This window comes from Betta splendens, chromosome 14 (assembly GCF_900634795.4).
Source record: "Betta splendens chromosome 14, fBetSpl5.4, whole genome shotgun sequence".
Classification (NCBI taxonomy): domain Eukaryota; kingdom Metazoa; phylum Chordata; class Actinopteri; order Anabantiformes; family Osphronemidae; genus Betta; species Betta splendens.
The window spans coordinates 11,747,686-11,774,629 of NC_040894.2; the positions used below are offsets into that span (position 1 = coordinate 11,747,686).

General features: G+C 49.1%; 1 protein-coding gene across 5 annotated transcripts in view; it reads right to left on the reverse strand.

Moving 5' to 3' along the window:
• LOC114869222 (LHFPL tetraspan subfamily member 7 protein) overlaps positions 1–26,944 on the reverse strand; it is a 60,366-nt gene that overhangs the window by 2,263 nt on the left and 31,159 nt on the right. For 2 of the 5 annotated variants that reach the window (XM_055502086.1, XM_055502085.1), the window contains one exon: positions 21,125–21,221. The exons of 2 other annotated variants lie outside the window; for them this stretch is intronic. In XM_055502086.1, coding sequence (XP_055358061.1) covers positions 21,125–21,221 — 97 coding nt within the window. Of the gene's footprint in view, positions 1–7; positions 2,651–21,124; positions 21,222–26,944 lie in introns of those variants that run through there. One more of the 5 variants, XM_029173242.3, reaches the window with a different exon arrangement.

The following is a 26,944-nucleotide window of genomic DNA, read 5'->3' on the forward strand; positions in this document are numbered from 1 at the left end:
GCAGACAAGACACAGAGAAGAAACAGGCCGTGTTAGACAGCGAATCATAATTCAGAACCCGTCTGCACATGCTGGAACGTGCTGAAGTGCCACCCGGCGGCCACTTGGTGGCAGTAGAGGTGTAACAGTGAAGTCTCAATCTCAGCAATGAAGCACATTCATTTGCGAGACCTGAGCTTTCTGTGTGTGTAATATAACTCATCACCTACACAGTTTAAGAAGTCAGATGCAAAACAAATCTCTTAATGCACTGGACCCGCGTGACCCGCATTAACGCAACATGCACAGCGACACTTTGAATCCACGCGGCTTCTCGGGCTTCGTGCAAACAGGCCGCTCCTGCACTTCGCCGGCGAGCAGCTCTCTCCGGCGCTCTCCTCAGCACCCACGCAGCCAGAGAGCGGCTCATTTCTACAAATTGACTCGAGTCTCCCAGATCGTGCTGCCAAGCAGTTATCGACTGCGCTGCGGGCCATCGGCGCTGCTCTTAGTCATTCTGGATTTCTGTTACAATGCCAGGTGTCGGCGTCGCCTCAGCTCCGGAGCGCAGGTGGCTAAAGGAGAGGCTCAAACCTGTGCTACGCAGTAATCGGCTCAACAAACACAGGTTTTATTACACTTACAGGAAATGTTACTTCTACTTTGAAGGGCAGCTTCAAGAGCAGCAGGAAGCGCTGTTGGACAGTGGGGGAACAGGGATAAAGCAGACGGGAGTTTTCACTTACGTCCCAGAGACTCTGGAGACACTTTGTCAGGTGAAAAGCATAGAAACAAAGACAGAATGAAGGAGAGTGTTGAGCCTGTCTATGCCGGGTTCTCGCTTTATCCTGATCCATGTCCTCTCACTTGTCAAAGCAGTCCCATGTTTAATTTAAACTCGCTGCCTAATGAGTCTTTAATGACCTTCTTTATCAAGCCATCCTCGGCTTTTGAGGAGGAAACACAAAGACGCGGCCGCGCGCTCACGGCCCGAGGCCACTCTGCCCCTTCATCGGCACAACAAACTCCAACGGCAGCCTACGGTAGAACGGAGGAACCGTGAGTAACGAATGCAGCAGTGAAACGCAGCGCGAGCCTCAGGTAAAGCTGAGTGGGACCAGGAGGATGTCATCTGGATCAGATAAGCCGCATCTCCGACTGACTGGATCTCTGCAAGCACTTAATGAGAGCGCCATCCCTTCATTATGTGGGCCGCTTATCCTGGTAGGGGTCACCCAGCTGTCACTGGGCACGGGTCGGGTAAATGACGGGTTTCATTCAATTATGAATTTCTGTTTGCTCCATGTCTTTAATTTACACATTGAAACATGAAGTGGGAGTCTGGTCTCCACGGTGTTACTCTACATGGTGGTCTCATCCTGTGAGGACCGAACAGAATGATGAAAGAGGCTGACATGACACCGAGATGCAGAAGAAGACTCACCTCCTGGTCCTTCTGGTGAGTCACACCTCACTGCAATTTATTCAAAACAATATAGTTTTACTACCTTTTTATCACAGTATCATGAAAAACACGTTGTGTAGACTATTTTCTACAGAAAGGAAGAACATGGGATCCATTGAATGTGACCCTATCACAGTGAGTATCTCAGTGATAATAAGACAGTGGCTACGACAGCTCCAGCACCAAAGAGTTGTTTATTTTTTTGTCTTTTGCTCAAACTGAGAAACTCTCCCACCAACACTTCCTCTGTGAGTTTCTTAAATTTATTTTTCATTCACAGTTTCGCCCTTTAACATACTTCCAGTCTGCTAATCCTGTAAAAACGTCCTTGGATTTCTCGGTTTATTTATTATGGCTGACATCGTGTTTGAATGAACACTTGAAAAGCCTTGAAGTGCTCGCAGACTTCAGACTTAGGGAGTGAAATATTGATTTGCAGAACAAGAACAAGAACAAAACAGGCAGAGTTTCCACAGGTATGTAGCTGCAAGGCTGCAGAGGCCTTTGTGCTCAGCCATGAATAGAGAATTCATCTAAACTTTGTCTGCGTGTGAGGGTGTGTGGAAGCAAAATAGAATAAAACTGAGGAGAAAGCATTTTACTACAATATATTACCATGACATACCAATATTCAACGCAGCTTTTAACAGCTAAATGAACTAAATTGCCCTTGAATTTCTTCCTCGGCGCCGTGACGAGGAACAGAAAGCTGCTTCTAGAGGAAGGGGCTCTCAGCAGCCGCAGTGAAGGCGCCTGAATGGGTTCGCGGGGCAGGAAGGTGTGTGATAACCTGGCGTCCATGCGTGACACCGAATCAATTTCATCACACACGTCTTACACCGAAACACACAAATCACGGGGCCGCTCGCGCGTCACAGCGCGGCGCGAACGCCTGTAGAAATACGGTAAGTCTGAAATCTACTGTCAGAAATTCAATATAGTGCAGTCGCACACGTCCGTACACCTTGTATCCACTCTCCAATTTTATTCTTCCCAAGATATTACAAAGTCAATTGTGTGAGCTTTGAGCATCTTTCAGCTTTGCCGGGACCTCTGCTGTGGTTCCAACCTTATTGTCGCCCCGTGCTGACTGTTATAACTCTGTTAGCAATGAGACGCGCTGAATCAGATCCAATAAGGAAAGGGTGGCTCTCCCACGGTGGGCGCTGATCTACTTAATTCCCGTCTCGCTGTGGCGTCATCTGTCTGTTAACAGTAACAGAAAAATGTATTAAGTGCACTGATTATTGTTGGCCAAGACAGAGCCTGGTCCCTCGCTACAAAACCGGCTCTGTCCATGTAGTCAGTATAATAAGAGCAGCCAGCGGGACCCTGAGAAATGAGACAGGACAGGTTTACACTAAGCGTCGTCCACTCAAGCGGCCGCGACGGAGCTAGAATGTATTAGAGCAGATTAATGACCTGCTTATGTGCTCAGACCTACTGTACGAGCCACCAGCTCCGACCGGGACGAGAGCGGAGGGATGTGTAAGCACAAACACGCACACGTTAAAAGAAGACGCCCGCGTCAACGACAACCGCCTCTGTCGCTGCTTCAGACGCACGTACAGTAGCAGTGACACGGCCACAAGCGCCGGAGCAGAGGAAACGCCTCTTTTTCAAGCACCGGTGTCTTTGTTTCCCGGGTAACGCTGACGACAAACACAAACCAACACTCGCATCTAATAAATCTCGATTTGCCAACGAGGCGCTCCCTTGTTTATGTTGTGGCCCATGTTGGTTATTGATGGAACGCCGTGGCAGGAAACATATGCTTGGAAAGGCTGAAAGGCATTGCTTAGTTACAGACGCAGGCCCACAGCTATACATCACCACGGCTGCTCTGCTAAGGTGTCTCTGTCAGGCATTCATCATCATATTGTCTCCTCTTTGACTTTTTCTACAGCGTAAGCGCGTGTTTGCCCACAGAACAGGTGAGCTGCTGCCCGTGTAGGCCCATGTAGACAGTAATAACCCAGATGTGATCACCCCAGACGATGCAAATGAGGCGCAGGGTTAGAGCCACAGCCTGAGGCAGCAGGCACTGACTGTGACCCACTTACGCTTATTACTACATTGCACTCTATAGACATCCTGTTGATAAGTGGCACAGAAGCACAGACCTGGTTTACTGTACATCAACAGTAAAGATCAGGTGTAAACTTTATAATTTAATTCCTATGTGTGTGCGTCTCATAATGAAAACATCAGAGAGCCAGTACATAAGTGTGGTGTCTCTCTAGGAAATTGCCTTTTCATTGGTCCCGCACAGGCAGCGTTTCCATTTTCCCCCTCTATGTACACGCAAATTGAGATGGTGCTGGATAATTTCCTCTTCCGCTCAACACGCTGGTGCACGCACACTTTTCCCCCGACCTGCAGTCAAAGGCAGCAGCGATAAGGAAGCCGGGGAGGTGTAAGACACAGACGCAGCGGTGCATGGAGAAGAAAAGGCCACAGGTACAGCGACAGACTGGACTGTCTGGAAACCAATCATCTCGCTTGAAATAACACACGGCGCCGAACGCGGGCCACAACAGATGGTCCGGCGCATCCAAACGCGCGAGCCGGGTTTGCGCCACTCTCGCGCTGCTCAAGGTGAGCATTGGACTTCCTTTAGCTGCTGCGAGTTGAATTGAGCCGGTGGTGGATCTCGAGGTAGTCAGCCAGGACCTGGTGGAGCGTGGGCACAAACAGCGGGGACTCCATCCTAATGTGATGAGCGGCGCTCCAGCCTGCTCACAGACATGCTGATAATTAGGCTCAGCGTGCCTGTGGGAAATTATGCTAATGACACTCCTTTGACTATCTGCATTTTGCGAAACATTCGGCTTAAGGTGCTCGCGTGCACACAAAAACAGGTCGCTAATAAATGATGATGTGTATGATTAAGGAAGAAGGGAACGAGAGCAGGGGGGGAGAGGTTTTCAGAGATTAAGTGAAGTACTTTGCTAGACAGATCTCTAACTATTAATATTTAATACCTTACGTCTTTCTCTGTGCAAAGAAAGTGACAGAACTATAAAAACAGAGACGAGGGAGGAAATGAAAGGGTGGTGGTGCAACTGGAAAGAGCTTTTTATATTTAGAGAACAAATAACAGAACAAAAGCAAGAAAAAATGAAAGGCTCTGCAGCCGTTAAACATGAATGTGATGAGATTTCGGGTGAGGATTTTTGACAACCAGCAGCCCCTGAGCAACAACATGCAGTAAAGTCGTAGTCATTTAAAGAAATCAGATGTCCAGAATGTCTGGTGTCAGACCACGGAGGCATCACCGCAGGGGGTCCATTTTAAAATAAGTGGTTAAAAAGAAAATCTAATCATTTTCAGTGGAAGTTGTCCACTACTGTCAGTGGAGGGAGAAAACCTGTTGACCTTGAGAGTGGTATAAAGAGATAAAAGAGAGAGGGGGAGCAGAGAAAAGAGGAAATCAGGTACAGGGAGTTGGGGGAGATTAGCGGGGCAGTGAAATCGCCTGCGCTATCTTTGGACCGAGCAGGTCTGCAGGTGGACTGGTCAATCAGGACCCAGTAATGGGTCTGTTCAGACTGCAGAGAGGCCCTGCACACATACAGTACATGCACCGCTTGTTTGCCTCTGTTTTATGTTTTTAACTCCAACGAGCATCTTGAAGATTCAATTAGACGATTAAATGACGGATTTAATGGGTCTGTGTGCGGAGACAGACACAGATAAGAGCAAAGCAGATATAGAGTGTTGAGGGTGATACTCGCAGGACTCTTCAGTATGAGAACCATATCAAATAGACACACGCAGACAGATTGGGAATTAATTTAATTTTCACTCACGGAGATTAGCAGTAGATCAGTGTGACTGTAGGTGTCTGTTGGAGCTGATGGCAGCAGCTTAGCTTAGCACAAACGGAAAGGAAGTGGTTGGATTGTTTCTTGATAATAATGTAAACACGTTGCCAACAATGACAATGGGTGACAAAACTAAACTGGGAACAGAATGAAAGGATGAAAAGGTTCACAGCCTCTCGGCTCAGCGCACGCTGAGCCGTCGGAGCTCCACGTGAATCTCCATCCCGGGAGCACTGTAGCGATGACACATGAATCTCACACGCTGCATCCAATCTATCATTTTAATTACTTCCACTTCCATATCACTACTTGGCTTTTTTTTTCCATGTTGCAAATTAATATACGCTTCAGACAAATCGCTTGTCCTTGACTTCTTTATCTCTCATGAGCCACCGACGGCACACATGGGAAAGTGCCGCTGCAGCCAAACGCACCCTAATCCGTCACTCAATCCAGCCGTACCATCCCACAGATTGAATTAGCCTCACGTGCTCGGACGGGACAATAAATAATAACAATAATACCAGAAAGAAAGCAGCGTTTAGATTGAAGGCATCAATCAACTCGCACTTACACTGACGGCGTGTTGGACGAGGAAACAGTCAATATGGAGCCCATGATTAATCTGAAGCAGTGTGTGCGTGTGTGTGTGTGTGTGTGTGTGTGTGTGTGTGTGTGTGTGTGTGTGTGTGTGTGTGTGTGTGTGTGTCCTCCACATTAACCCAGTGATTGTGTTGACAGCAGCCCTGAGGCTAAGCCCTTAAGTCAGACCTCTCCTGGGTTTGGTAGCTGCCTCGGGTCCAACAGGCAGCGTCATCTGTAAAAGCCTCAATAACCGGCCCAGCTGTGCTGCACTGTGGCCTCCGAGTTCACATCTGCGTGTGTGTGTATTATGCAAAGTAGGCTAGATGAAGACCCCTCCCTCCATATCAGATGTGACCCCTGGACCAGAGTCAAGGGGTGGTCGGGATAAACAGATGGATTCCTGACAGGTTCTAAAGGCTACAGAACCCCTGTATCAAGCCTCTTTTAACATCTGGGGAAATGCAGTTTCCGGAAAGAAATAAAATAGAACAAAATAATTAGATAGAGTGTGATAGAGAGGATGGTTTTCTTTCACTAGTTTGGCTTTTGGTTGGGGCTGGTGTTTCTAGTGGTGGCATGAGGGCAAACCTGGACCCTAGGCGGCCTGACAATTCAACACAAACCACAGGCAGCAGGTGCACTCAGAAAGTGAGGGCTTTAAGGCTGTGTCCTCCTCCCGTGGCCTCTGCTACAGTCTAGCACCCCGTTCAGAAGTGTCTTATAGATATATTTACATTCACAAACAAGCTCGGTGCAAAGAATGAAAACGGGTCAAAGACCTACAGTACATCAGCAAGATGTTCATGAGGTAACGTGCACCCTGCAACTCCCCCTTTTTATTATTTTATTTTAATGTGATGTTTTTCATCACTGAGCAACACATTAGCCACAGCAGATATTAGGTAGAATACACCATACAAGTCACGACCTCCCTGAACACCCCGGTGGCCCCAATGAAGCGTGCAAAATGCATGAATTCATGAAATGCGCTGGGGATGGGGCACTTATTTTCCAAATGACTGACACTCATTTTTCATAACGCAGAATATATTTGAATGGCGTCGCTTTGTGCCGGGACCCTGAAACTCAGCTCAAGAAAACGTGAAAAGCTCTGCAGCAAAAACTCACCTTTGTTGTGTAAATAGATTTTTTGCATCCACAGGCGTTTTTGTTTTTTGTTTTTTTAAAGTGTCGCCCTGATGGAGTGTTGTTTCCGGACTGAAAGCAGATCGGTATGAATGCGGCGCGCACAAAGCTGCTGTAGACAAAGAGGAGATCAGGAGCCCTGCACCTGGTTGCAGCGCGTCCACGTGAGCCACCATTAGTCTGGTCTTTGTGCCGCTCATGCAGTCTGAGGTAATAAATGTATGTTGAAGCCTGATCTCTGTCTGTGTTGTGTGTGCTACAGTATGTGGGCATTGTCCTGCAGCTCGTGATGAAATATGAGGAGTCCTTTGTGGCTTTGCTTAATAACTGATGTGGTGCCTAATGTGTTTGGAACACATGATGTCAGAACTAGTGGTCTTTTGAAATTTGAGGCTTTTGCAGCGCTGGAAACGCTTCGTGGGTGCCACCTAAGCAAAGCAATAGAGACAACCTTTCTTTTTGCTATGTGTGTGTGTGTGTGTGTGTGGGGGGGGGGATCTGACAAATTCAAAGGCCCCGAACACTTAGCATAGCAGCCGCTAAATGCTAAGTGTCTTCTTGTTAAAAAGTCAAAACGTATTTTTCCCTTTACTTTGCTGCACGTAAATGAGTCGAGGAAGACGGACAGCGCCCGTCGCGGCCCAATCCGAACCTGGAGAGTCCTTGTTTGACAATATATAGAAAGCTTTATGAGGAGCCCAGGACATAACTGGGTTGTGTGGAGGGGAAGCAGCAATATAATGAATCCCTACAGGAGACAGGGGGCCCCGCTGGGCTGCTGTAATGAAGCTCTGCCCTGCCGCTGCTCCCTGACCCAGTGGCATTAAGGAAAAATGGGAACCATTACCTTCAGCCTCCACCAAGTGTATGTGTGTGTGTGTGTGTGTGTGTGTGTGTGTGTGTGTGTGTGTGTGTGTGTGTGTGTGTGTGTGTGTGTGTGTGTGTGTGTGTGTGTGTGTGTGTGTGTGTGTGTGTGTGTGTGTGTGTGCGTGTTGTTAGGAATGGAAACGAGAACAAGTTGAGGTACAGATGAGGCACAGCTGGACGTACGGAGCACACAGGACTCCTACTGTATATTAAGGGTATCGGTCTCAGCGCTGACAGGCGTTTGTGACTGTGTGCCATGTAAAGGGAAGCCAAATGGGCCTGGCAGGAATAAACGCAGACAGGCTTTATTCCACACACACACACACACACACACACACACACACACACACACACACACACACACACACACACACACACACACACACACACACACGCACAGGGGTGTCAGCGGTCTGGGTCAAAGCGTGACCTCTGTTCATCCAGCCATAACTGTGGTGTTTAGTCACACGTACTTATTGTTTCAGCCTCTGAGCATCTATCATGACACAGATGACAGCTTCTCCAGAGATGGTGTGAACTCTGAAAATGCTTATTTGGAAGTGAAGGTAGAAAAACAGGACGCTATTATTACTATTATTATTTATAGCCTCCATATTTTCAACATAAAACTTTAAACACCTGCTTCAGTTTCCTGAGCTGCTGTTTTGCTGACATCTTGCTTATTCTTCTCCAGTGTCTCCTGGACCATAATGGCATCATGAATCATTTATTGTATGTAAAACACACAGACACACACAAGTGGGTCCAGTATAATTGCAAACACCACGGCCCCATTGGTTCCATCCCTCTGGTTTTCCATTCATGGCTTTCAAGGTTCAATTTGAACAGCGGCTCTCAGCAACATGGCACAGACACGCACACGCGCTGCGATTGTCCTTAAATCACAGCAATCGCAGCGCGGCGACAGGTGGAGTGGGCTCACGGCAGGAGGCCGGGCCAGTGTAATGGCTGGAAAGCCAGGGCAGCACAATGTGTCCTCCTTAAAGTCTTAAATATAATGAATGTATCGCGGATGGAAATACGCATCAGTGTGTTTTTGGTGTGTGGATGAATGAACATACAGCACACACATCACACCACTACGCGCACCTTAGGAAAGCGTTCCATGGAGAGGAATTGAATTTGGGAGGCTCACACCCGTCCTCTTGTTCAGGCTCGGGCCTGCTGGGCAATTTATCAGGAGGAGGAGAGGGGGTCATCATCATCACCCTGGGATGCGAGGTCAGGGAGGTGAACTGGGTGGGTGGGAGAATATCACGTTTAACCCTGCACCTCCAGCACTCAATATGTCACAGCTGAAGCCTGCTGCTCTTTAAACGCTTCATGTGCCTTCAACTGGACAAAAATATCATGCAGGTGCTTTGGATTTTTGTGATTGAGTACAAATTTCTCCTGGCTAATGACTTATAAGTACGGTTATTACCAGTTGTAGATTATTATTAGTACCTATCTCCGCGTAACAGTGTTTCAACCTTCTGGTCACGCCATCTCTAAGGGATGAACAGGTAAAAGGCCCCAGTGACACTTCAAACTCTCCCACATCCACAGACAATGATGCCTGACACGCATAAACAGAAGGCCGGCTTCCTTGGAGTCAAATTATCATGATAACTGGGGCGGTCATAACACAGCACAAAGACTGGTTATCGTCTTCAGAGGCTACTCTATTAACAACTTTATCACTGAGCAACAGCAAAAAATAAAACTCTCTCACACACACTCACACACACACACACGCACACACACACACACACACGCTGTCCCTTAAATGTAACAGTGCCGGGTCTAATTTAGTGCGTGTTTGACAGACAGCATTTTAATGACCCAGAGCCGGGGTGAGGACTTAAGCTGACAGAAGCATATAAGGCCTTCATCGTGTCAGGCAGAAGGAGTTTGAGCAGCAAAAGCATCTACTCGCTATTATCCGGTCAGACTTCTGGTTTCAAAAAAACACACACAAAATACAAAGAATGCCTTTTCCCCGTACTCAGCATAATGCCACAGCACTCCGGGAGTACTGAGTAGCATGTAATGAGAATAACCATGCCGCTTTAGTCATGAAATGCCTAATTAGCCATTAGCATGCACTAAAGGCAGCTATGAGACCATCACTGTCTCTTCTCCACAATCCCCCACTGAGTGGAGACAATACAGCTCAGGCGCGGCGGTCCTCCGCTGTGGGGAGACGCGTCAGCCTATCAGATGTCTCCTTCCACAGCTCAGGTCCCAGCAACGAGACCGCGGTCGGGTTCGCGTTCCGTGGCAGTGGTCCAGCTGCAGCCTCCTCATCTTCTAATTCTGCGGGTTCATTGAAGCGAAGGTGGCCGCCGTTTCCCAGAATGCAGCGGGCGTCGTCCGGCTCACGCTCATCGACACTTCGCCGTTCGGACCAAGGTTCTGGCGTGCACGCGCTGTCATAATGTTGTGGTTGGTGCCATTGGCGGTTTTCTCCCGGCCGTCGTCTAGGACAGCGAGGCGGCTCCGCTCTGCCCCAGTCCTGGCTAATGGGAGGTGACGTGCTGAGACTGTGCATATGCCCAAACGAAGCCGTATAATTGAAAGGGACAACGCAGACCGGCTGCTGACGCGTAATCAGACCGTAGATGGAAGATGGAGGTCAGGGTCAGACGCAGGACGGCTGAAGGTGATGGTCAACGTGAGTCTGGAGCGTCTCTGCTTGCTCCACCTTCCTGCCGCCCACAATTCAACCGGCGCGAGTGGCTTTACACTGAATACATTTGCATTGATTAGAGTTGACATTTGCGATACTGGTGCACGGAGTCGGACTTGGACATGCACTTGGTGCGTGATTCATTTATTGACGTCTGACTCTGTAAGAGTGGGTGGGGGGGCGACCGTGTGACTCTGCCGGAGCAGAACCGAAACCAGAACCACCAAAGGTGACGCGGGCCTGATCCCCGGGGGGTGAACGAGCCCCTCAGCATACTGGAGCTACGCTGAGCAGTAAAAACAAAGCCATGCTGCACTCTGTGATGAATGTGCAAACTAAATACCACCATAGAACCATCTGTAAAGCAGCTCACTGTGAATGACCGGCCCGTAATTACCCGGCCGAGCTCGGCCCAGCTGTGACGCGCGTCCTCCAGGACGACCCCCTGCACTCGGACGTGGGCTTTGGAAAGCGGTGCTGGAGACAGTGGACTTGGGAAAAGAGTCGTCCGCTGCGGTTGAAGCTAATAATTGCTGATACACCGTATTAGTGGGTGTCATAAGACGCCCTTCACACAAAAGCGCGGGATTAAAGCAGCTGGTTGGACTGGTCGCTGCCTCTGTCGGCCCCAAAATGCACAACCAGAGCGTGTCTGCGCGCCGCCATCACCCACATCACTGCCCGTGTACATCCCGTGCCCACCCAATGTACCATCTGCTCTGGCAATCGGGCCAGACCGCTGCTCCAAAGAGGGGAGGGTCTGCGAGGTGGTGGTGGTGGAGGGGGGAGGGGGGTCCAGATGCTCTTTAATCCAGCTGCAGCCTGTTGCAATGAACACCCCTGGATTAATGAGCATGCTCCTCTCCCCCCCCCGCCTGCTCCTTGGGCTCCTGTCCCAGTGTCTGTATGGTGCCTGCCAAGCCCATTATCCGTGCACGGTTTAAGTCAAAATGCCACGCGCTCGCTAACTGATCGATGAGGTCCTCAACAGTGGGGAACCATTTAAACAAGGAGAGAGAGAGAGCGAGCGCGTGCCATCTCATCTTTCCCAGCCGTCCGCGTGGGTTCAGGCGGGCCGGGCTCCATCGATCACGCGCAGCCCACCCATCCCTGTGACGGACAGCTCGGCGGAGGGCGCGCCCCGGCCCCCGGCGGCGCCGGCCGCTGGTAAAAGCGCTGGTAAAACACGGCGGCGCCCGGCGGGCGGCCGCTGCGACCTTGTGTGTCTGCATAATGAGCAAGACAAAGACGCAGACGCAAACAACCCCGAGCAGCCGCGACACGCACGCGGCCCCGGGAACATGCTTCTTATTGAAGCTGGGGCGTTTTTCCTCGCTCCTCTCCCTTCCCGAGCGCGTGTCTGCGCCGCCGACGGGTGGAGGAGACGCTTAAAAAATGCAAATGACCTTGTCTCATCGCGAAGCAAACACTGGGAAATTAAATTAGAGCGTGGCGCGACTCGGGTAGTGCTGTTTCCGCACTCTGCCTGGTTCTATGCCTTGTCTCTGGCCGCGTGAGAAGCTTTCTTTTAATCTTGTTAAGACCTTTTTTTCCGCCCCTCCGTCTGTAATTCTCCGAACCCGCGTGAATAATAATCCAATTCGACCCAACAAAATAAAATGTGCGTCGCCAGTGTGATGCGGCAGCTTGCCTGCGCTGTGTTCTGCGTGTGGGTGCTGCCTGTGGATCCACCTCTTTGTCTGGCCGGCTCCATTGTCACAACAACTAATAGGAATTCACAGCCGTTTAATAATTCACACTGAAGTAGGCGGCTACGGTAAACTGTCAGCAACGCAGCCTCCTATTGAAATCCCATTAACTGTCAGTGAGTTACTTGCACAATGCACGTGTCCCACCCTTTCATAGTCTACGCACATGTGTACACGCATCCCATCTCCTCACAACACTCCTAGCGGCCTAATGCTGAGCCCCATAAAGCTGAGGGTCCGTCACTTCTCCGAGGCACTCAGCATTATTAGCGACAGTGAAATGGAGACCCCGGGACCCCGTTGGAGCCTTGGGGACAGGGGGCTCAGCCCAGAGACATTAGCATAATGGAGGTTTGCTCATATGCTGAAGTGGAGCTAATGTGTGTATTTGCATTCCATGTAGATGAATTTGTGACATGTTAAATGTTCTTAAAAGAAATCCAATTAAGTTGATCATACAATTTAATAATTAGAATTTTGATCTTCTCCAGATTTCCTAAAACCTGATACGTTGCATGGTTGTTGTTATTATATAATATTGTATGATACAGCAGTCCTACTGTATATAAATGCCGCTTTCGGTGCTAATAATATGTCTCACAAGCTCATTTCGAGTTGTTGTGGGACACAACACGAGAGCCTCGCAAAATTAAAATAGGAAAATTGTGCATCACACTTTCAGATATTAAAAAGTGTCCCATGAAAGACAAAAAAACAATAACGCGCCGTATATTGCGCCGCAGCCCCGGCGCTGTGGAATATTAGCTCCTTCGCGTAGACGGAGCGTTTCCTGTGCGCTGCAACATGATGTTCCTCTGCACGGCAGCCCACATCCAGCAGGGAGTGGCTCTTTGTCTGCCCGCATCCAGCGTGCAGCGCTGCACGGGGGACGCGCGCCATCCGTCAGACGCTGGGATTATACTATTCATCAGCAGCCGCGCGGAGCCGCCGCGAAGGCTGTGTGGATTTCTCTTATCAAACATGAAACGGTTCCGACGCTCCGGCTCGCCCGAGTGGAAAAGTGGAAACGTTGTGGGGACCCTTCCTCCCCCTCTGCCCGTCGCTTGGCTGCAGATTAGGATACTTTAGAACACTTTGGCAAAACCTTTTCCATTCTCACTAATTGCTAACAGGGAACGAGCTATTAAGGAGTTGCAGCTCAGCACTAAAACTAAACATTTTATAACGTAAGCACCTGCTTCAGGAGCCAAGCGGCATCACATTGAGTCTGTCCATTTACTGTAACTGACTGCTCCCATTCAGATGGAGAAGCGGAGGTGAACACTGTCACCACTAAACGCAGACCTAGTCTGTTTTTAGGCTTTTGTTTTAACAACCCAGCAGCTCTTTAATGAATAATTCCTCACATTATCCAGCCAGTGGGGGGGGGGGTGCTAATTTTCCTTGCAGGAAGCTGATTGGAGATTTTTCAGGCTCCAGAACCATGTGCTGAAGCTTAAAGGCATGAGGGTGTGAACGAACACACCCTGGTTCTGTGACGCTCGGAACGCTCTCATTCTGCCAACCACAAGTGCTGGTGCTGCAGAGAACGCCCAGTTTACCAGACACAACTGTTGGACCTGCTGGAGCGCTGCAGGCGCTGGGTGACCGGGTCACGCTGTAACCTTTCCCTTCCCATTATGGTTCACAAATCTCTGCGCGTTTCGCCCTGGGGCCGTTAGACATTTGTCACACGCGATGCGATGTTATGAAAAAAAAAAAAAAAAAAATCGGGCTTTAGAGCAAACACGCGCCGGTGCCCCGTCGGCCGCCTCCGCTCTCGGCTGCGACATTAACAACCGTCCTTATTAGCGCTATTAGCGCAGGAGGCATTCTTCGCGCCCCGGCCACGCTAATGCGAGGTTAGATTGATGATGATGATGATGATGATGATGAACGCCGAGAACCTGCGTTCTGATTTTTCTGGGGCTGACAATGGGCGATTCATTTCCATAATGAATCCACAGCACCTCAGCGATGAGCCGTCGACAGAGGAGAAAACAACAAGTGCCTTCTCTTACATGGATAATTAATGGAAGCCGGGAAAACGGGTCCATCCGGCAAATGACTCCATCGGCGCTCGGCGCTTTTTTTCCTCCTTTAACCAATTTGAACACGTTTAACAGACATCTGAAGGTTGCCCCCACACAGACACAACCATTCAGCCTAAAGCTTCCTGTCAAAGAAGACAAAGCCTCATCTCTCATCCACGCGTACCCTTACACGCCCCCCCCCCCCCCCCCCCCCAACTGCTGCCTACCTTCTAGCTTTATTGCCACAGAGCAACTCTGGCTAGATGAGATCCCCGCACAGCTTAACATCTGGGCGCTTTGCCGCCGAGGCCCTCATAAATAAAAGATAACTCCTGCCTACCGCGCACAGTCGCGCTGGTATAAATCATGTATATGGATTTTCACTTGGCTTTCAGTCCCTTTTTCTCTTATAGTCTCTCAAACCCCTTCCTTCATTCCTTCCTCTTTTCCATAACTCTTGCTCCCTCTTCGTCTTTCCCTCTGTGTTTTTACAGCCCGGCGCGATGTCCGCAAACACAAAGGAAGATGGCAGGTAATTAGGAGCTTTATGGCGCTGGGGAGCGAGGCCACCTTGGCCTTGTCCGCCTCCAGTTTGCTCTAAGTCCAGGACGTCTGAGGAGGCGGCGGCGCAGTCCGTTTTCACCGCGCAGCAGGAAAAAGCGGCCAATAGAAACGTGAACAGATGGTGAGACAGATGATCTTTCATCTGATGATGTCTCCACCCAGGAAAATGATCAAAGCGGAAACAATAGCAGCTTTTTATGACACGTCGAGGCCTTCGCTCCTCTTTTACCCTGCACTTACACACTGATGCATAAACATACAGCCCATGTGATGTTCAGAGAATTCTGACAGATGACAGATAAACATTCCTATAATTCCTCCTTAAAGTATGAAAGGAGGAAAAAAAAATCAACAAAAGTACAGTAGACGCTTCAAATAAATCACCATATGTCTCACTTAAGAAGAAGATGATGCATCAGTGGAATCATTTATCGCATTTATGTTTCTAAAGTGCAGTAAACTGAATGTTTCATCCTCACAGTCCCCAGCGCCATGAGCTTTATCGCTCACTCCCCAGAAGCAGCTCTGAGCCTGTATTTAATTATGGTTCAGGTGTCGTGGTAACAGCTTGATTGATTGACTGAACATTGATTCAGAGATAATTGTAGGTATTACGGGGCTTCGTGTTCTCTACAGCCCTGACGACCAGAGCCTGCGGTTGAGATGAGATTTATCTCCGATATATAATTTCTGTTTGCTGTGTGATAATTATCAACCAATACCAAAACATTCTACAAGTCACGGTAATGGTTTTATGGGCAGTAGGGACACATAAAGGCAAGGAAAAGGGCAGAGTAAACAAATAAAAGGTTTTTTAATGCCAGAGCATGTCAGGGTCGAGTGATGTCATCGCGTCTGCGGTGAGACATCATCTGCACCAACACAGGCTAAGACACATGTCTTTGTCAAGATGCTCCAGTTACAGTGGGTGATTTAAGTTTAATTATAGTAAATTATTATTGATTAAACTAAAACTAGTACTAATGGTTAAGTTGACTTATATTGAGTAGTGGTAATATTAAACAAACAAAAACATGCCATTACTGTTACATACATATACATACATGACATTACTGTTAGTTATTGCACCTGTTAAACATTTGTAAAACCTACTATCTGTAATATGAAGGTCACCCATGATTAGGTCATTTTTAACAAACAGCTTCATTTTTAGGATGTAATTGGAGTTGAGAATGGAGTTTCAGGACTTAGTGTTGAAGAACATTAGAAAATATTACATGCCCTTTTCAAAATGAACGTGAAGGACTTGATTACAAAGATGAGTTATGAAAATGAGGAGTGGGTATTATGGCCTATTAATAACACACAGCCTACTCTATTGATGCCTCTGGAGAACGATTTCTGTCCCGCACCATATAACTGTAGACTGTGGAAACGCTGCGCGGCGCTCCAGCTTATAAAGACACCACACAAACAGTTTGAATTACAGGAGGCCAGTGGCTCCACGACATGACGGCTGCTTAACAGCGCAAGGATTGGCTGATAAATTTAATCCCCACAGACAGGAAGGCAAATCAACTTCAAACAAAAAAACTAATTATGTCACGTCTCCTCTGGCTGATGATAAAGGATAATTACTTTTTTATTCCTCGCGCTGAGGCCAAATACGTTCCCTCAGATGTGGCGATGTAACCTTTAACGAACGCCGTGTGATTGATGAGGCGCCTCATTTTCCCCCGTTCAAATGATTACTGATCACCGGCTCCTCCTCTGACACACACACACACACACACACACACACACACACACACACACACACACACACACACACACACACACACACACACACACACACACACTCTGTCCTCTCCTCTCAACCAGCTCTAAACAAGTTTGTGTATGACACTTGAAAGGGGACGGCATCTCATTTCAGGCCTTTCATTACTCATATCTAATACTTACATCTCCAGTGTGTGGCGGCAGAATACAATTACAGAGCAAAGAGTGAGAGCTGAGCTTTATCTGCCCTACACTCACGTCCACAGTGACCGGCAGCCGCAGACAATGCTCTGCCACATCTGTCTCTGGTGGAGAGATACTCAAACGGCGAAGGCCAGTGATGAATGAGACATCGCCCCATGTCTGATACATATTTCTCATTACCAGAACAAATAATACAGACATCTGAAATGAATATTGCCAGGTGAGGGAGCACAGGAAACACATCTCACTTTGGCAGTCAGGAGGAAAAAGGCAATTTGTACATAATGAAACACTTCCTCTAAGATTACTGGGGCACAGTTTGGGTGAATATGTATGGTTGCAAACTTGCCATTGAAGGTCTCATTGACAGCATATAGGTCAAAGATTAGTCAGAGTTTAAAGGTCAATTTCACCAAGAGCTTGTTTGTACTGTTTTTATGAATGCATCTCAGAAACACCTTGAACCTGAACTTGACTGGTTGAGGAGTCTTTTCTTTATTTTTTACATCACTGGGTGTGAGTGTGGTCTAACACAACACTCTGACAGCGTGTAGGCAAAACTTGTGTGATTAATACAACAGACGCTGACATAATGGTCAATGATTAATTAGGTACGGCGGTTGAGACAATAGCTCCCAGGCTTGCTGACTATTTAAAGTCACAGTAATTAAAGTGACTTTGAACTGATTCCAGGGCGTCTTAATCTTAACCCACCTCATGCTGAAGGCTCAAACTCCTTTTGACCTCTGCGACCGCCTAACTCTTCAAATCCTCACTCCGGCTTATAGGAACCCTATTAATGTGTACATTCAGCTTGACAGTAAACGAAACGAGACAGCGCCCCATCACGCTACGAGCTGCTCTCGGCTGTGACATCCCTGCGAGACCACAGAGCGAGTGGACTGTGCGCGTCCACATCCTGGGATTTGCGCCTCGGCGCTGACACTTGACAAATGCGGCGCTCCCGTCCAAACCCGGTTACCAGCGCGTCACCCAATGACAGCAGCGATTCGCTGTTTAATGCCGCCGAAATCCGATTATGTCTTTCGGGGGTGCATTCCACAGTCGACAGAGATGGATGGAGATTATAAACTAAGGCCCTGGACGAGCGCGACAATTTTAAAAAGGTTACGAAAGACATAAAAATTGCAGGACTCAAGGATATAGGTGGTTAAATATCCTGGCACCCAAGGTCGACCAAGTCAAGGTGGAGGAGATGATACAGGCTGGTTTTCAATGTGAAGAAGCAGGAGAAAAAACAGCACTGACTTCAGTGCTGTTGTGCATCTTCAGAGCAGTTTGGATCCTGTCGCTATGGAAGCGCAGCAGTAAACACAGATTTCTATCAGGGATCGATGCAGCACTAAAGGTCAATCATGGCCACGGCCGAGAAGTGTTGGAGCTGCTGGAGGCCGACTGAGGAGCTTTGAATGGATTCATTCTTTTGCCAGGTCTTTAGTGAGAATGTTGCTCCGCCACATTCAGCTGCGACAGTATCAGTTTCTCCAAAGCACCAGTGAACTCATTCAGCTCCGCGTTTGCCAACACGGCCCTCTCTCTCTCTCTCTCTCTTTCTCTCTCTGGGAACGACGTCCGATCCAATAATCACATTCCTCCTCTCGTTTTGTCTTTCAGCCATTCTCACTTTCAGGAAGGGTCCATTCAGGGATCGCCGGCCATTCTACCTTATCCTGAAAGGCCCCAAACCCGCGCCTCCGCTCCTCAATGGCTGAGAACAGACTGGCCTGAGTTTTCTCTGGGTAACACAATTAGCCACGGAGCCCAGCCTCCTTCACATTCAGCCTCTTTTTGATGAGCAGCCAGCCCATGGCTTCACCCATACACACCATCAGCCCATTGCCATGCAAAACAGCCGCTTCCCCTCGATCCCGCACCATCTCACATCGCGGCCTCAAAGCTCCTTTTTAGCCAGGCTTTGTCCCACAGCTACTAATGCGTGTAATTTGTGGGCGAATGAGCTACGGAGACTGTGAGTAAACACACCTCTGTTAGTCTGAGCTATTATAGGATTTAACCCATATGGTGGGAGGGAGGTTTGGAATTGTGGGAAAGACAGGGTTGCAACACAGAGCCAGAAGTTCATGAGACTCAGTTGAATAAGAAAGATCAGCTCACGGTTTAGGAATAAACTGTGAGAATATATTTTGAGGAATGTAAATGTATGTTTCTTTTTTGTGCAATAAATAAGATTGGTGACAGTTAAATACTTCCATCTGTGTCACTGCGATTTGACTGTGCAGTTCTCCACGCGAAAACGATTTCTGACTGTGCTTTGTTCTTATAAAATGTACACACATAACTCAAACTGCCGGTGCAGCGCAATCTAAGGCCGAGATACCTCCAGTGAAGGGCCGGGGCAGTTTTATACGATTAAGATTGACTGTCACATGATGCAGGACTCCACACCCACCCATAACGGATATTGAAGACCCCCCTGGGAGGCCAGGCTGCTCCAGGCCTCCCTCTGTGGACCAGACATGCAACACGAGGCTGCTGCACCAATCAAGTGCCTCCTTAGTGTGTGTGTGTGTGTGTGTGTGTGTGTGTGTGTGTGTGTGTGTGTGTGTGTGTGTGTGTGTCTGTCTGTCTGTCTGTCTGTCTGTCTGTCCTCATGCGAGCGCCACCAACCCCCTCAAGAAACACTCAAGTCCTCGTCGCCATGCCCCCCCAAGTGGCGCGGAAATACATATTTATCACATCGCCGGGAGGGAGAGCGAAAAGACGGACAAAGCCCCCTGTTACGATGACAACAGCTTCCCACTTGGCAGAGGACGGAGAAACAATGAGGAACAAGAATGAAAATAGCAGCTAAAGCCTCAGACTGAACCCAAGGTGGTGAGGACCCATCTGGGCGATACGGCACTGCGGTCACCTCCTCCTCCTCCACACAGTTCTGGGGAAAAACAAGTGTTTTTCTGTGTAAAAAAAATATCACAGCGCCACGTGGAACTTACACTCCAGCCACTTCCTCCTATAAATGGTGCACACGCAATAGTTAAAACTAAAGGTTACTTTGAATGTTAAGGCCTTCCAGGCCAGGAAATCCATTTAGGATTCAATCAGAGCAGAGGATGCTCTGGAACAGATCATGGAGGCACGAGACACACTTAAAGTGCTCGTAAAAGAGATTTCCCTGGATGGAGCTTCTGGAGAAAACATTACACCTCTCCACGACCTCCACCTGGAACGAGAATGAGGGTCATGGGGGCGAGACTGAGCACGGGGATGTGAGCAAAGAACAAGTGACATCAGGCGGCCGCGCTCCAGCAGGTGTTTAAAACTCAGCTCTCACTCTTTGCTCTGTAATTGCCAGGAAGCAAAAGGCTTCAGCTGCAGCCTCCTTGTGCTTCACTGCAGGCACACACAAGGCCGGCCACATTTACTCAACAATAAACGCCTGAAATCAGCGTTTGAGTTGATGAATTTCAATCCTGGCATTTCCCCGTCCCCAGAGGGTCTGAATCCACTTTGGCGTTAATAGACACTCTTCCTTCTCTGTCTTTAATGGAGGCTTTAATAATGCAAAGGCATTCTATACAATTCTGTTGAATTCATCATCGCCGGAGGCTTTCGCTTCCCCACTTTTTCTCCCCCCCCGATCGCGACGGGCGGCCGACCTGGAGAGGTCTTTGGTGCTTGTGTGTCTAATTCTGTGGTGGCTGCAGATAAAACCATTATCTTCCACATTTGATCCAAGCCAATCCTCTCTCAATATTATATTTCCTAATTAAGGAAGGTGTGGGGGAGGGCAAAGCCTTCCCTTGAGTTTTTAACCGACTCCATTTCTCCCCTCCGGCATCATTTCATCTCCATCCGCTGCCTCGCTGCCTCGTCGCTTCATCCCGTTCGCATCAGTCTCACTTTCCTCTCTCCTTAGCGTTTCTATTTGTCTCTCTTCTGCTCTTTATCACTCCGCCCAACAGCCATCCGTCTTTGTTACATCCGCATGCGTCTCCCCTCTTCCACTCCGACTCCGACTCCGTCTCCGGCCCCCGCGCGCTCAAACGGAGCGGCGGCAGCACGCGGCCCTAAATCCCGGGGAAAAACAGCAGAGGAGGTGACGCGGGCGGCGGAAGAGATAAAGTGATTTGAAGAGGAAGGAGCCGAGCGAGAGAGAAACCCCTAAAGTTCAATTTGCAGTAATTCTGTTATCTGAGGCAGGCAGGGCTGGGTCACAGCTGCAGATACAATAGGTCCCCTCAGCCCTGTATTCCTCATGTCCAACACTCACCCTCACCGCTCGCTGCCATTTACTGGTGTGTACGTGTGTGTGCGCGTGGACTCATGCTTACTCATGCGGGCCGATTCGCGTGCGCACACAGCGAAGATTCCTCCGTTATCACAGTCATCCTTCAGAGCTGTGGCGACAGCAGGAAGCAGGGCTGTCAGCTTTAAACAATAAAGGAGAAGTATGCAACTCACCGACATACGTTTTATGAGACAATTTGCAATCAGTGTAAAGGTTTGAGTTCACAAGATCACATTCATATCAGTTTCATACAGTTATTAGTGATCTTTTGTTTGTGGCCATGTGATGCATTTAAATCCAGTCCTCGTCTTCCTATACACAGTAAATGTTTTCAGCATTTTTCAAAAGCTGTGATATTTTTAATCTAGATTGCCAAGAAGCAAAGCGCGTAATCCCAGCGAACAGCCCACATGTAGTGGCTTTCATTACGAGAAGGGCTGAGGAAATGTGACGCACTAACCACAATTATGGCATCTACAAACGAGGACAAAGGTCATTGGGGGATGTTTTGACACTGGAGCGGTTTTAAATCTTGCCACACGACGAGCTGCAGGCAACAGGCTGCTGGTTTAGATGAGGAAAACCTGTAAGAACACGTTAAAATACCACATGAGGTACACAAATATTACACAACAGTCCACCTCAAAGCTGAAACCTGAAGGACCGCACCTTTAAAACCAAGTGGTTATCTCATGGTGCACCTCTATAAAGTTGAGATAATCCTAATGATGTCACTGGAGAGATTGGCTCCTCCGCCGCCGCAGACGGCTGCTTTGCATTAACGCTCCTCATAAATCACAGGCTCCCTTTAACGGATGAAGCCGTTGGACTTCCCCTTTAAACTGACTGAACGCGGCGGCGGAGAACACAGATCACGACCGGCTACGAGGCGCCGGTGGCTGCCTCCAACAGCAATCCGGCACATGAAAATGGGATTTCACCGCCTCTGAATTGCACGGCTTCAGCCTTCATTAACCCAGGCAGCCAACACAAAGGTGTGACCTTCAATTACTCCGCTCCACATTCATTAGCGGTCTTTAGCGGGAGACGCGGAGGGTGAGAGAGATGGAGGCAGGAAAACAAACAGGCAGCGAGGCTCTCGGGCTTTAATGAGTGCAGGATGAAACAGCTCCGGCTTTAACCAACAGGTTCCAGTATAAGCAGAGAGAGAAGCTCTTAAGTAAACAAATAAGTAATAATTGGTGCATACAATTTCCAAAATGTATCACCATCAGCTGCAGTTTAAGCCTTTTTCCCTTGTAATGGTGGATGTTCAGCATCTACTAACTACAGCCACACAAAACAGCCCCACTTTGCTTTAAAAAGTTGGCACCGGGGGCTTAGAGGAGCCGGGGGGTGAGGGGCTGATAGCATCCATCGGGCTCGACTGGTCCGGGCAATGTTTTGGAAAAACAGCCCACAGTGGAGCCGGGATTATTGAAATCTTCTCAGACGGGGCTGTTTCCAATGGGAGCGTGTGTGTGTGTGTGTGTGTGTGTGTGTGTGTGTGTGTGTGTGTGTGTGTGTGTGTGTGTGTGTGTGTGTGTGTGTGCGTCACAGACAAGCTTGAGCGCTGCAGTTGATGACACCTCCATGAATGAGTAAATCTGCTGCCTTCCCCTCCTCACACCACTGCTACTATAGTTTTACTAGGAAGTGGAGGACCAACAGCTGGTGCACTTCTCTGCTCAGCACACACACACACACACACACACACAGACACACACACACACAGACACACGCACACACACAGACACACACACACAGAAACACGCACACACACACAACGAGGGGGCAGCAAAAACTGAAAATGAGGGTGTGCAGGCTGTGACGGTGAACATTAATGGGGACAGCATCTGTGGAATTAATGTGGCACATCTGGGAGGACGGAGCGGAGAGAAGACAGCAGCTCTGAGACGGAGCAGACAGAGAGAGCAGGGAAGGAAGCAGGAAGCTCGACTTTCAATAAACCTCTCGCCGCAGCCTCACTTTGGCACGTGACGGAAGGAATACAGTATATTCGTCCTTGAGTCTCCGTTTAAAACATTCCTGGCTTGTATTCGTGGGTTAACAGAAGAACACTGGCTCACGTTCACTTATTTAAACACGCTCTCTGACCTCATGGTCAGGCAGTAAGAGACTCACAGTGCAGGTCCTCTCTACTAAAGCTCACCGTGGAGTCGACGCTCCATTCAGGTGCTCCTGCGCCATTCTCCCGGGGGTTCAGAGGAACACGCGCAGCCGCGCAGCACAGGCAGCCGTCATCGGCCACGCCGGCTGCAGGAACGAGCTGAGAGCTGCCTGGGCTGTCTGCGGGCGCTGGCGCAAATGCCAGCTCCGGCGCCGGCAGGGGATCGGAGCAGCCCTGTAACGAGCCACCGCGTCCGAGGAGACCGGCTTCAGGTCCAAGGCCCGGAACAGCAGCCACGGGGAAATGAGACAGGAAGCTGTGGATGAATGCAGCTGCTCTCTAGGTGACCTTCAAAACAGAACACGCAGCCCGATGGCCGTCATCCTTCTCATTATACTTTGACTCTGAGCCACTGGACAAGAAAAACCTCATTCACGCATACAATATACAGTAAATGTGTTTTGAGTGAACACCAGTGGATGAGCTCTGCTGCCACTGTTCTCTGTGTTAAAGAAAGAATAAAGATGAAGACCTTTCACAATAAGATGTGAAAAATACTGTATACTGTAATAATACTGTACCAACATCCTCACTGCAGAACTTCAACATGATCATTGATGCTGGAGGTCACGTCCCATATTTATAATATTAAACTACGACCCATCCGCCAGGCACAATTAAAGGTGGATGAAGGTGTAAGATGGTGAACCCTACTAATGAACTTGACTTGGGTGATGAAGTGTCCGTCACTCGTGGCCTGACGGACAGGTTACCTCTAAGGAAAGCAGTGAGAACGCCATCAACCCTTCACGGACCCGAGGATGGATACGGATGATCTCTCGCCCTCCTCCTCCGCCGCTCTCTTTTTCCTCAGATATATTGCGCCATCAATCCCCCGCAGCGGAAGCCTCGCTCGCTAGATGAATAAATTAATCTGGACTAAACGGCCTCCTGCTTGACACATAATCACAGATTAGGCCGGGGCGGCCGGGAGTGATGGGTGGAGGCGAGGCGGAGGCGCGGGGCCGAGGGGCCGGCAGGTGGAGGTCGCGCACATTAACCCTGCGCGTGGATGGGGGTGATTTAAGACGATCGCCGGACTCGGGGGGTGTAATTTAAAACTGGCAGGTGGCGGCAAATGATGTCACTAATGAGAAGTTCATTACTGGGTCAGCGCTGAGATCGGACCCAGAGACACAACAGGGAGAGGAACTTTAATGAAACTCAACACGAAGGTCCCTGGACACATCGTGCTGGGTCATGTGCTACTGTACCACCCACCCATAACAACACAGCATAGACATAAATAAGATGCTCGTCCTCACTACAGCTGACAGGGAACTAATCCCTCAGCATCACATCACACTACCTCTGCAGGTAGCCGTGTTCCCGCAGGGTGAAAAAGTTTTTTTTTTTTTCTCACCCCCGAGTGCCGTATGCGAGCACTTAACAAATCATGCACATTAAATCCAATCTATCATCACTTGCTACATCACCTTCCCAATGACCAAAAGCGTCCGCGGCGCGCGGCGGCGCCCCTGCCTGATTTTCTGCTGAGCGAAACACAATTAAGGTGAGCGGAGATTTGTCATGTTGATTTATCTAGCACCTCACCTAATGAAATTTTCCCACATTCCCCTTTTGAGCAAATGGCCGAAGGGAGGGGCGGCGTGTGTGTGTGTGGGGGGGGTCTGTGAGAGATTGAAGACGATGCAACCCCTCTGCTCTCCTCATTCCTCTGTTTAGATGAATGAATCGTACCAGTGTACCTTTCATTTTTCTCAATTAATGTTTGCCATTTGGAACGCTTCCCAGCTTCATGATCATTAAAACCTTTGCATGTCAGAGGCAGCTGAGTGGGGCTGGGGGTGGGGGGTGGGGGGGCACACTTAATTTAATTTCATCGACACAGAGAATGCGAGGGAGGGATGGTTGGAAGAGGGAGAAATAAATAATGGCAATAAACACACCATTCATCTCATGGAAGGTGCCAACGTGACAAAGCTCTCATCAACGGCCCCAACGAGCGCCGGCTGTCAGAGCATCTCAAGGGTTAAACCTCTTTAAGTGGCATTTCGTGTGGAGTGAGACGGAAAAAACAACACTGACATCATCAGCAAGTCGATTTCAATGAATCTTATCAGACCTCCGGGTAACAGCATGACAGTATATGTAAAAAATAAAAATGAGAGGAGGAGGCTGTGACCAAAACATGGCTCCGCTTTGAATGAGATTCAGGCTGTAGAGTTTCTTCATGTCGCCTGTCGCTCCATTGACCACTGCATAAACTCCTGACGCTTCGACAGTCGACGTGATCTATTCGTGTGTCGATAGAGAGCACGCGGGTGGGGGAGGAGGGGGGGGGGTCGATGCTGATATAATGCACTCGCATTAAAAAGGGGCCGGAGGGAAGCCAGCGTCCGTCTGCAGCCGCGGGTCAAACGCCGAGACACTTCCTGTTCACCTCCCACAAACCCACGGAGCCGCGGGGGGGTGAAGCGAGCTGCGGGGTCCGAGTCATTATCACATCAAACAGAGAAGCACCGAGCGAGGATGAATATTTAACCAACAATATGTTTATACCGCAACACCGTGTCTCCGTTCCGGAGGCGGCCGTGGAGCGAGATAAGCGACTAAAACACCAAAACACAGGACCGCAAATCCCTCGCAGGTTTTATTTAGAGGCGAATGCTAATTCCCATCGACCCTCCAGTCAAGTCGGGGAATAAGTGATAGCGGGCCGCGTGCGCCGCCGTCACAACACGGAGGCCGAGGGAGAGAGAGAAGCAGCTCCACGACGGAGACTCGCAAAACCTGCAATATGAAGTTAACTGTTGATGCTGATCACCACAGTACGAGCTAATATGCAGCGGGTGGCCTGTGATGGCAACATGCTACTTTGCTATGTTACCACTTAGCTGCGCAATTAGCACTAATGACGAATTAAACCTAATGCTGCTGGGATTGAAAATACCTATACTGAGAGTCATGAAATCATGTAAAGTACTTTACCTATACTGGAAGTATTGTTCAAATACCAGTACTTCTAATCAGCGACTGTCCACATAACTACAGTATACAGTACAGTATACTTCAGATACAGTAGTTATCTGAAGTCAGTCTCGGGCTGAGCTGCGCTATCAGCTTCCCCGCAACGGGATTAAAAGAGCTCTGGAATGCGGCAACATAGCGCGTCTGCTTCTCTTCTCACCGGGACCGACTCCGGTATCGAGCGCCGTCACCCGCCGACATCAACCCATTGATTTATACTTTGACTCCTTCCCCTGTCTCCGCTCCTCCCTCCGTGCCTCTGCCCTCCCTGGATGACTATACGTCGGCGCCGTGTTGCCCAGGACGTGGATGGACTCTTAATACACACACACTGCACACACACACACGCGCGCGGGCGAGCGAGCGAGTGGGTGAGCGAGCGAGCAGACGCACTTGACAGTCTCCCCACCAGGTTTGATTAATTTGGCTCGTAACGCGTGTGAGCAGAGCTATCACCAGCATCCAGATGTTGCACAGCCCCTTTGTCTGCCCTGCCCCCCCCCCCCCCCCCCCCCCACACACACACACACTTGCACACACTCTCCCTCTCTCTCTCAAGCACATGTCAGGTGCACATCCCCTTCCCTTCAGCACTCGAGGATGTGAGGCAGCGTGTAGCGTGCTGTTGTTGTGATTATTCCTCCTTTGCTTCTCGCTGAGCTGAGACTATCTGCTCCACAT